We start from the raw sequence: 13,045 nt of genomic DNA, 5'->3' as shown, positions 1-13,045 counted from the left end.
CACCAACTGTCTGAGATGATGCTGGAGTCACTGAAAAAAACAGGAAATGGTGTTTAAGTTTTTTCCTTCACAGTAGCTGAAGAAAAACAGCTGAACACTGTGATGTACTCCACCTTAAACAAGGACCATTAGTTAAAGGTCTCATGTTGATGGATGTTTCATAAATTGCATAAAATGTGAAATCATTATTTTAATATTTTGCAGGTGGATGAATTTGTTTCTTTCCTTGTTGTTTCATTTTACCTGAACAGAGGCTGATGTTCTTTCTGACTGTTTTGTGTAAAGACTTGTCAGACACTTCACAAGTAAAGACCTCCCCAGTTTTCCACTCTGTTTGAGGGACGTTCAGATGACTGGTTACTGACACACGTCCATCTGCACCCATCCTGATGTCATTAGTTGATGCAGATCTATGCTGAGACCCAGAAAGCCATTTAATTTGAGGGTTGACGCCCAATCCAGAGCATAAGAGTTTCTGTGGTCCTGATTCTTCACTGGAAGCTAGAAGGAGCTCGATTGATGGGTCGCCTAAATATCCCACCACAAAAAAAAAATATGATTATGATATTATTCTGTATCATTTAAGTAACAAGTGTTGGGCAAACTCATCAAAGTATATTTGACCTCAAAAGCATTAACACTGACTATTTCACAGAGCAACTTAATATGGTGAACACATTCTATCAGAAACCACAGGGATACATCACTAATCAATTTGCATTATTATGGCAGCGTATTACTTCTACAACTACTACAACAACACTACCTCCCCAAAAGATCCACCCTTCATTATAGCATCCCTTGATGCTGAAAAGGCATTTGACAGGGTAGACTGGTCCTTTCTCTTCACCTCCCTCAACCACTTTGGATTCGGGTCATATTTCATCAATTGGAAAAAAACACTATACAACTCACCAACTGCATCTGTCATAACCAATGGTCATATATCAAAACCATTCCAACTACAAAGAGGTGCTCGACAAGGATGCCCATTATCCCCACTACTGTTTGCACTTTTTATTGAACCCCTGGCTACCTCCATTAGGCAATGTGACAACATTACAGGCATCCAATCAAAGTCATATCACCATAAAATCAGTTTGTACGCTGATGATATCCTACTATACATCACAAATCCCTCATCCTCTCTTATATCAGTCCATAATCTGATTAGTAACTATAGCAGGGTGTCTGGCTACTCCATCAACTGGACAAAATCCGATATTCTGCCTATAACCAAACTCAACTGGGATGCCGAGGTCAGGGACTCCCCTTTCAAACGTACAGCAAAATCCATTAAATACCTTGGAATCCACATCTCACCAAATTTAAATGAATTATTCAAACTCAACTACGTCCACTTGTTACAAGAAATAAAAGACAATTTAGAAAGATGGAACAAATTACCCCTAAACCTGATTGGCCGAATATCTACAGTAAAAATTAACATCCTCCTGAAAATCAACTACCTGTTTAGCATGGCCCTCGTCACCCCACCCCCAGGCTGGTTCTCCTCCCTTAATAGTGCAGTCACAGAATTTTACTGGAAAAAGCAAAAACCCAGAATTAAACTATCCACTTTCCAAAAACCCAAGCAACTCGGAGGACTAGGAGCCCCTAACTTCTTCTACTACTTCCACCCTGGCTAGACATAGAAAATAACCTGGTTCAAAAATTGGGCATCACAAATCTTCCATTCATAGACAAATCAAAAAAAAACAACATAGCGATTGCAAGAACAATATTACCATTAATACCACCCTAACCGCTTGGTGGAAGTCAAATGACATTCTCCACTACAGCCCCTCACCATCCACCCGTATTCCATTATGGCACAATCCCATGTTTCAAATTACAGTAACAACAAACCCATTCATTTTACAACATGGAATCAAAGAGGAGTAACCAGCCTGGGACAGTTATTCAATGATGGCTTGCTCATGACCTTCGACCTCATCCAAAGAAAATATTGTATACCAGATCACTGCCATTTCCAGTATATCCAGTTAAAAGAAGTCATAAAGAAAAATATTAACATCAGAAATTTTAATAATCATAGCTCCCCCCTATATCTAAAGCTACAATCCCTCAAACCTCAAAAAATATTAGCTCAAATTTACAAACTCTTAACATCAGAAGACAGCTCTATATCAATTCCAATCGACAAATGGTCCATAGACATAAATAACCCCCATCACGAAATCAGTAGTATATGCAATAACAAATGACAATGACATGCAATTCCAAAACTCAACTAATACAGTATAAAGTCCTTCATAGAACCCACACTACTACCCACAAACTTTTCCGTATGGGCTTCATCCAAAATAATACATGTTCACACTGTCCAACCTCAACCTCAGACGATTATTTCCACGCTCTCTGGCTCTGCCCATATGTTCATGGGTTCTGGTTGGACGTCATGGGCAGGCTATAGACACACTGCAGAGCACGCCATACTTCGAAAGCCACGCCCACCGTGGGGGAAAACAATATCGGCAAAAGCGGCAGTTGGGAGGAAATCTTTTCAGATACGGACAGCCTGACAAGGTTTTTCCTGTTTTTGAGTAGACAAGTACAGTATGTCAAACAATTATTTTGGCACACTGCCTCCAACAGAGAGGGAATTGTAGATTGAAAAAATGAACTTAATTGGCCTCCGTCAATGTCCTTTTTCATTACTCCAATGAAGTTGGATAAATGATCCCACACAGTGACCTGAAGTGAAATACTTAGACATTTACCGCTACTTAATTTAATCACCAGGTAAGATAATAAGTTGACCTTGAATAATTTCACTTCATATTTAAAAATGTTAAATACAGCTATGCTTTTCATACTGTAAGTTTGAGCGACGCTGACGTGACATTGGTTGTTAAAGTGGATTGTTGCTAAGTTAACTATCTTATGTTAGCTAACAAGTCAGTGAGATTTCTCATTACTTTTACACGCTGGACTGACAGTCAATACAGAGCAAACTATCCTGAGACCCACACATGAACATAACTCATCTGTTGTATAGAGAGGAATTGGCTCAGTAATGTTAGCTTAGTAGCAACCTAATGTTAGGACAGCATGGTAGCTTTTAAACACATTTAACATACAGGTTATCTTACAAGAATATAACTAGATAAGTTACTGACCAGTGACAAAATACTGGCCACATTCTAAGTGTACTTAGTCTCAAGTCCCAAAGTTTCCCCCCTCTTCTACCATGTACCACTGTCAGCGCCTTACTCCTTACAGCCTGGATCCACATTTTTCTTCTTAACGGCTCCCTTGTTTTGCTCGGTAGCACAACAAACTGTAATTCACGGTTTTCAAGTTTGTTGGCTGTGCACCCCACCACACAACAGCTTTTAGGCATGTTTAATTTGGGGAATAATGACAATGATGTACATTCAGACACACAAGGTCAATGGAGAGGGTGCAGTGGTTTCCCCCACGATGGGCGTGGCCTATTTTATGCACTCGACATGTCTCGACATCCCCCTATGCCCCACCATTGCTTTATTGGGTGACACCTCCACATTACAACCTCCCAAACATCTCAAACCCTTCATATTAATATCATTAACCATTGCCAAGAAGACCATATTACTAAACTGGAAAGACAGAAAAACACTATCCATAAACCATTGGCTTAACTTGCTTACAGACCACTCAAACCTGGAGAAACTCACAACGTCCTTTAAAAATAACATCAAATCTTTTGAAGATACCTGGTCCCCCTTTCTACAACACCTCCAGCGCTGATTCCTCTTTCCACAACTGGTCCACAATACTAAACACTAACATACCCTCACAACAACAGACATCAGTTAACCAAGCAATGTGCAGCCCATCACCACTCCAGCTCGGTATATTTAGTTTTGTTTGTCTTATCTTTTTATTTTTATTTTTTTGTCTGTCTTGTTATATGTGTCCTATTGTACCCCCTCTATATGTTATTATGCATTTATAAGGAATGATGTATCGCTGTACTGATGTTGTTTTGTTTTGTACGTTACTGTATTATTTGTAAAAAAAAAATAAAAAATATTTTCTCGTTATTACGACATACCAACTCATCTCATTTCTCAACAAGAAATGTTTCCCGTTATAATGACATACCAACATATCTTGTTACAATGAAAAACTTTTGTCGCTATAACGAGATACCAAGAAACTTTTAAATGTTGTTAAAGTGAGAAAAAGATCTATACCCTAATGAGAAAACAGCCTATAGACATCGGAGGAATTCAGAATGGCTCATTAACACGATTTAATCAAGTTGACTCATGGAATGAGAGAACTCAGCAACAACAATCAGACTCACTCAACTCATCCTGACTCAGACACAATCAAGTTGATATCTTGTTATAACAAGAAAAGTTTCTTGTTATAACGAGATACTGAGGGTATATTTTTCCCCACTGTGACATCAATACGCTGCCGTAACATTATCAACATATAAATATAGTTGTGTGTAGTGATGCAGCAATTTTCATAGTGTGCTGTTAGACAGGAAGCCACACTTACTTGCACAAATACTGATAGATCTTGTGAATTCAACTTTGTTGTGGCTGGACTTGCATGTAACACTTGAGCCCACTTATCCATATCCAGCTCAATCTGACTGCTCAGACTGAAGGTTTTCTCCACTCCATCCACACTTTGCAGCTTCTTTTGGATTGGCACGGTGTTTAGAGCCTGGTTGTCCATTTGCCACTCCACACTCAGCTGGTTTGGAAAGAAGCCACTTAAGATGCAGACGAGTCCGACTGGTGAGGCCCCGAACTCGCCTTCCCAGACAGAGTAGTTTTTTTTTTCTACAGTCAGTTCAGTCTAAACGTTTGATGGATTGTGTACATTTTCAAAACCCTGATCTGATTTTGATCTCTAAGCAAGTTATACATACCTTTAGATTTTGGTCAACTAACCATCTCTACAGTCTCAATCCTAAGTGTAATATCCTTGTGCTTAGGCTAGATGGCAGAGTTGTACTTTTACACTGGCTGGTGCTTAAAGTCAGGTGGAGATGGAGCTGGAGGTCTGTTGCACAGATGTTGCAGCAGGACAGGGCAGAGCGATCAGGGCAGGCAGCAAGCGGAAGCATTGAGTAACACCCAGGTCCCAAAAAAGCACCCGAAATACAGAAGTGAAACATGACACTGAGCAACGGTGCATCACAGACACCAGGTGTGAAGTCTGGTCACGCCAGTAAGGGAAATATACTGACAATTTAAATATCTCACAACTGTTTACATACGAGTTATCTACCCGATTTTGTTACATGACTTCTCATGACTTTTCTCTGGTCTATTATTACCACCACATTGTAATATCTTTGTATTTGCATATTGACTTGAGCACGGTCTGTTGATTCCAGGTGCTGGAGAGCTGATGAACAAAACTGATGCAGGCAAATATCCAAACAAAAATGAAACATTTAAAAAAGCTTATGGAAATAATTAAATAAATAAAATAAAAATAAAATAACATTTTCTAACTAGTGGAAGAGAGAAAAAACACAATTGCTGAAATGGTTATTTTCAGTTAAATGTTTATTTCCAACAATGATATAACACTAATATAATTCAAAATGACAAAAAAGGCAATAGTGAATAGTTACAGGGCACTATGAATAGAGTAAGGATGAAAATATGAGAATATGTTTTTAAACAGACAGTTCACTTTTTTTTTCATTTGACCTGAAAAGAAGAAAACAAAAAAAAAAACATGCATCAGAACTATTATATCAAAAACAATCAAATCACTACTACTATTTCTCACTACTTATGACATTTCATTAATACATTTCTTAAATTGTTGGTTATAATGCAGTATTAGTCATATGTCCATCATTAGCACATTACAATTACATCACAACTGCATTAGAAAATGTCATAATACACATCATGAATCTGGTACGAGGTGGTTATGAGGAACTTATAACTAATATAGTTACTACTGGGACCTCTATATTTATTTATTTATTTATTGCAACATATCATCACCTCATAAGATCATTAGAATTACATCATAATGACATCATAAAATTTCATAATACACTATAATGCATTATTAATCTGGTAGCAGCACATTATGAGGTATAAGACATGTATTTACCACTGACCTATATATTTCTTTTGTTTATAAGACATCAAATGTATTATGAGCTGGGGATTTTTTTTAGTGTGGCAATCCATGGAATCATCACATCATCGAAAGTGAGATAACTTACACGCAGAGATGCACTTACAATGTCTGCCATGTCATGGACGGCAGTGTTGATGTGGTGGGACTCAGAAAGCCATGTGTTACCATGGCAATATTATCTGGATTAACATTCCATGTGATAAACATTCTAATCTTCTGAGTCTCATGTTCTGTCCACACATGGAACAATGTTCATTTACATGACAACATTATCAAAATTCCATGGAAGCCATGTTAGGTGACCAAAGAACATTATGATCATCATGATACCATGATGACCATGATGGAAGTGTCCTTTCTATCCATTCAAGTTCTGTGAGTCAAACTATATTCATAAGGCATAATGACATGTTCTGATGCAGTTATGATGGAATTATAACATTCTCATGATGAGCATAGGATGACTTCTAATGTTTTATAACCAACAATTCAAGACAAGCATTACTGATATTACTTCTATTGCAGCTACCCTTTAATGACCTTATGGTCATCATTGTCTCACATGGTATAAGATCTTTGTGCCTATTCATCACTGTTGTTTGAATAATAATTAAACAAAGCTTTTCTTTATCCAGTTATCCAGTCTAATTGTTTTGGAGTATACAGAGTTAAATTAAAATGAAACACATTATACCTATGCTGCATGGAACCCTAACTTTTAAAACCATTACTACCTTGATAGCAGTGGTTCCAATGCTGTACAGCAGAGTGATGAGGAAGAGGATGATGAAGGTAAGGGCTGTGTTGTCCATGCTATCTTGGTCTGTCTCCATGGCATGACCGCATTGGTTGTCAGTCAGAAACGGAACCTGACACTCACAAACTGCATATAGAGATGAAAGTGGTGTTACATTGGCAGTCACACCTATGGTTCTCTACTGGACTGGAAATTGAAATGTTTCATTGGGACTGTCCTATAAAGACTACACAATCTCTTATGACCCTATAGATCTGCTAACAAGACAGTTTTGGTATGAGAATGATGTTGTGATGCTATGGAAACAGCTTTGGTAGAAGCTTGATACTTGGTAGTTGCTTCTGACACACTGTGTACACCCACAAACTGTCTTACCTTTGAAATGAAATAATTAAATGATTAAACACAACATGTTTTGGTCTGAGACCTTGACATGCAGCTTAAAATGGTGTGTGGGTGTTTTTCTGCTGTGTTCTTCTATGCACCTGGCAGTCATTGAGAATAACACTCAGGCTTGCAAAAGACACAACACCCTTTATAAGTATCAATGACCATTCTCTATGAATCCTTCAATCAATATTTTATGGTAAGAAGTGACTAGACAGCTTTACCTCTAGATTTTCACTGGCACAGTTATCATCTATTGGGTATAGTATTGGATATTATTATTATTATTATTATTATAATTATTATTATTATTATTATTATCATTATTATTATTATTATTAATTAAATCCTTTTTGATATTAAGCTCATCTTTTGTAAAATGGTGGCAACATTAGCCGTTACAATGATCCTGAATTGCTTTTGAAAGACCCCATGTTATGCTGTGGCATACATGTGGCTTGGCTTGTGAATTGGTATAGTAAATCCTTAATGTGCAGTGATAATTTGAGAGATCACAGCAGCTGAGTTAGATCTGAAACAGACTCTTTTGTGAGAAGAGCAAGACCCAGTAGATTGAACACAAGCACACACAGACAAGGCACAGGAACAATGCTAATGCACCAACTACACATAAAAATGAACAAATATGATTTTGTTGATATTTTTAGGGGCATTTTGTATTCTTACAGTCAGTGATCGGTGTGGTGTGTTTTGAAGTGAATGACATTTTACTGTAGAAAAAATGTTACATTGTTATCACTATACTTTCAGTCATAAATATAATGATATCTACAACCTTGTGTTACCACAGTCTGGAATGCCCAACTTTTTGTCCTATGGTACTGTGACCGTTAACCTTTTTTAAACTTGTATTTCAACTAAACATGTGGCACTCAATGCTCGTTAAATAGGGATATCAACTGCATCAACAGAGTTATGAAGTACATTTTTTATTTTGATTTTGAATCTGCATTTAAAAGACAAACAGCATGTCATATCACAAGCAACAAACATAACAAACAGGGCATAAGACACAGCGACACAACACAACATCTACTAGGCCTTGCAACTTGGGATGTTGCACTCCTGCAAGCATGAGAGAACAATTAGGCCCTCTTGCCACAGATAAGAAGACCTATTATTGTGCATTTCTTCTATAAAATACATTCTACAAAATACATTCATAAAGACATCTCATAAACTTGAATGACCACATGAATGAAAATTTGTCAAATGTACTCAGACTTTCAATGCATAATTGCTCATCAAAGGACATTTGTTTACCATTCTTCCTTTCAAAGAGCTTCTTCTTTGGTTCCAACAAATCTGGATGCTCAACAACACAGTAGTATTGTATCCCCTTCCTCCACTCCTCATACGTGACATCAGCCACAATGCTGAAGCGTCTCCTATCTGCAGAGATTTTAGTCTTGTTCTTGTTCTCAAGTATGTTGTTTCCCTGTTGGTCCTGCCACTTAACAGACTCAATGGATCCACTTATCGCAACAACTTGACATACAAGTTCTGCTTTTTTGTTGAAAAACATCTCCTCTAGTGAGAGGGGTAAGATCTCTATCTTTTCTATTGGGTCTGGTAATATGGGACCTGTTGACAGAGGAATTAAAGCATTCACTAAACTGTCATGGCTGCAAAACCATTGGAACTGCAATTACAGTTACAAAAATAATAATATTTTACTCACATGTTGAGGTGATCACAGTTTCGGTCACATTTGTGTCACCTTGCTTAAACACACAGGTAAATATGTTAGTGTCCCCAGGCAAACCACTGTCCTCTACCTTGAGATAGCTTGCTGCACTGAACAAAGTTCCGTTGGCATTTTTTCCACTTTCAAAAGAAGGTATGTTGATGATCTTAGATGTTTTGTCGTTGATTTCCTCTCCATTTCTCTCCCATTTGATCTCATGATTTTGTGGTGAAAAATCAATGGCAAAACAGGAGGCCGTCTTTCCTTTACCCACCTCCTCATCAGAGGAGACCAACACATTGAGAGTTGGCAGCTGATGATAATGATGCACATCAGACACTGAAAAACAAACACAAATATATGCATTCATAAGCAGGGAATGATACAGAAGCAGAGGTGAACTATGTGCTACAATGCAGATTAGAACTAGATTCATGTTACTTTTTATACAGCTTTATGCAACTTTAGCATGTGCACATATGGAGTACACTCCTCAGATTAGCTCTTGGTTGTTAGTCAAATGTACTGTAAGTGTCAAAAGGAAAAAGTTTGCTTGCTATTGTAAATAACAAACAATTTAATGAGTAGAGCTAATGCTCACTTCTTATTCAGAAGCGAGCATTAAAGCTACATTGACTGTACAGGCAAGTTAACATGCAGGTTCAAACCAACCTTTGACTGAACATTTTTTGAACAGTGAATGTTCATTGAAATAGAGTGAAAGTGCAGGCAGACATGAGGAGGAAATAAAATTGACTGAGCCAACAACTCAAGCTTCAGCCTCTCCATTCTGGCAAAATCCACCTTACTGTACACCTGTCTAATTTTCTGCTATTTTAATGTGTCTTACAATTAACAAGTCAGGAAACCTTGTAGTTATTCATTTCTAAAACACTTTAATCATTTATTTCTTCATTTTATGTGCAATACATGCATGTATAACTAAACTAAGACATCACTTACAACAGTTGGTTCCTCAGGGGCATCAATTCACTAAACCCTGAGGTGTGGCAAAGTCTCTGCATCTAACATTTGTAAGCAGAATTTACAAAACCAACTTAGTGATTAAATTCCTCACTGTACTGTGACTGTATTGTACTGTACTGCTATTAGAAATTGCCCAAATTTGTCTGACATTAGCCGAGTTTTCAATATTGATTGTACAATACTGCTTGTACATTTTTGTATAATCAACTTATAATATATAAAAAAATAAAAATAAAACTGTTATAAACTTTCTGAAAATTACTATATATATATATATATATGTATATATATATATATATATATATATATATATATTATTATTATTATTTAGCTTCCTTGAAATTGCTGTGAATAAAAATAGACATTTCTATGCTGCATGGAGTTGCAAACCAGTATACTGAACAAGCAAATTAATTAATTTGTTTATTCATTAAATAAAGAATTAATATCTTTCATGAATCTTACCTCGTCTTCTGAAGTCGCAAAGTCCGTTTCCTGCTGCATGTGCCACATTACAAATAAAACCTTCCGTTTGTTCCCAGTCTGCTCTCCTGACACGGGTCTGGCTGACTCCTGTATACAAGTTGTTTCTCTCAACTGCAGGGTACTGAACAAAGTCGGTCAGGGCAGCTCCATTGGCATCGGCCCAAGCGAAGGTCACTGAGGCAGGAGTGAAGCCGGTGGCGAGGCAGCCGAGAGTGAGCATGTCTCCAGTCCCAGAACCACATTGTGCCAGAGGAAACACTGAGGGGCGAGTTGATGTGGCTGAGAGAGGGAAACAAAGTGTATCATCAAGATATTGAAATAAAAATGAAATGCCATAGTACAGACATTCCTCTTAAATATTGGAGATGGCAAAGAGAAGCCAATTGCAGCTTAATGTTAAACTATCCCATTTATTTGGAGGTTGGTAGTTGAGGAAAGGAACATATTAACCTCCCTCAATTATATTATTTGTGCTAGTTTTTGGTTATCAGTCAATATATTGTAGGTAAATTCAATTCAGAGATTCAACAGTATTCTTAAAATAACCACCGACAATGTTTGAAATTGGTGGAAGGTTTGAATTAAATAAACACCCATCAGTTTTGCTAATAGCGTCCATGACAGATACGGAACAGTACGGACATTAAATTATTATGAAAACCTATTACTTTTGTTTCACTGATTCACTGATTATTTAAGTTGAGTATTCTTACCTGATGAAACAGTTACTGCTGTTCCCTTGCCCCAGTAGTCAAAAGCACCGTAGCACAGTGCTAAATCTACTTACTGGTTAGTATAAAAAGGCTAAATCTACTCAATAGCTAGTATGTTAATATAGGTACAGCAAGTCTATACCTTTGCATTTAATTAACAGTATATTATAAAATCCACTTGAATGACAAAAAACTAAATGACCATATGGCCTAATAGTGAGACATTATTCTTCCTCTCAAAACAGTCATGCTGGTTAGTGCTTACCTTCACTTTGAAACTCTTCATCTTAATGAAGCCTAATGTTCCATCATCTGTCATCAGTTAGACACTCACAAGGCCATGTAAAATTAAGTAACCTTGCATGTTAGACATGTTAACTTTTTCCTGCATGTCAGCTCAGTTCAGCTCACAATATGGCAGCTAGCAACATGGTAACTGGAGTTGGTTGAGCAGCTGTACAAAATCCTACAGTACTCCTATTTACTGGGCTGTTAGACCCCCCTCTGTCTCACATGACTCATCTCTTCTTCTTCAAATACATGGAAATATGTCCGTATCTTGTTATTTATGAAGTAAACATGTGTTTTTGCAACTCTTTTCCCAGACGGGGCAATGGAGGTGGAGAATATTCCTCCAGAACCGAGTGTAGACTGCTGTCCATGTTTGATATGAGAGGGTTTGACATTGGCGAGCCCGCTTCGGCAATATTCAAATAAGTCCCTCCAGCTGATGCTTCCGGCCTAACTTTATGTTTCATTCAGAAATATGTCAATACACGGAAGCAAATCACGCTCTCCATGCAACTTCATGGGGTCTGTAAAAGTGGCTAGAATTTGAACAGGCATATCTCGTCTCATTTCAGGTCCAATCATGAAAATGTTGCATCTCCTGATGTGAAACGTTGGTAATGAGGCATGGAAGAAATTATTATATATGTGGAACTGGCATATATTAACAACTGCATAGCGTTGGTGGAGGTATGCACTCTACTGAGTGAGTGCTATGTAGTTGCAATAATTTTTTCCCATTCCGGCAATTTTACACACACAACACATTGCTGCAGGATATAGGTTATAAGGTCTGAAATCACTTATTGCACTTATTGGTATAATCATTAATTAACCAACATTTTAAAAAAGTTAATCACATCCCCTCCCATGTATCATTGTGTGTGTGTGTTGCTGTGTCTTCACTGTCCACTGGCTATCATTCTCTGATATTAGCTGATGGTGCCAGGTGATGTCACCTTCTAGAGAGTACAAAAGGTGGTGACATCACCTGGCACCAAAGCCAATTGGCAATTTCAGTAGCATGCTTTTTACCATTACATGTCGGGCTTTACACAGATTTGGGTTTGGTGTGAAGTTACTCTTTAACTCTGAATAGAAATTGTATCTGAGCAGATTGTATTTTGCACTTTCTTATGCTGGACCCCAGTAAGCCACACTGTGGGCACCCCAGAATTACAGCACTTTGGCTGTACTCCCCCCCTCTTATCTTTACATACATTAGCTGTATGTTTCCAAGCCTTTCGCAGTTGAAAGGAAGGTTAGACAGGGAGATGCTCTGAGGCAGCCTGCTGGGCACGGTGCCCTGCTTCCCTGTCGCCGGCCCCTTGGCATCTTGCCATTTAATATTTCCAGTTGATTTCAGACCTGTGAGCATCTGCATACATACCAGAGCACATTACTACACATGACTAGCCTTTCACATGGGAACTGGCAAATCACTACTGCTAAATGCAGAGCCATGTCTCCCTCTTGTGGACGATGTCAGTAATACAGGGGATCAGTGAGACTACAACTGATGCTGGGACTGTGAGCACGTTTACATGAACTGCAATATTCCGATATTAACCTGATTAA

At 37.9% G+C, this 13,045-nt stretch overlaps 1 gene segment (V, D, J or C); it reads right to left on the bottom strand.

The window, feature by feature from the left end:
* Positions 1-5,542: 5,542 nt before the first annotated feature.
* LOC139914269 (Ig mu chain C region membrane-bound form-like) lies at positions 5,543-11,271 on the bottom strand. The segment is given in 6 exon segments: positions 5,543-5,693; positions 6,876-7,024; positions 8,570-8,890; positions 8,988-9,332; positions 10,446-10,745; positions 11,180-11,271. Coding segments are annotated over 5 exon segments (1,065 nt in total).
* Between the last annotated feature and the right edge of the window lie 1,774 nt (positions 11,272-13,045).

This window comes from Centroberyx gerrardi, chromosome 7, assembly GCF_048128805.1.
Source record: "Centroberyx gerrardi isolate f3 chromosome 7, fCenGer3.hap1.cur.20231027, whole genome shotgun sequence".
NCBI lineage: Eukaryota > Metazoa > Chordata > Actinopteri > Beryciformes > Berycidae > Centroberyx > Centroberyx gerrardi.
This window is presented reverse-complemented; position numbering and strand designations above follow the sequence as displayed.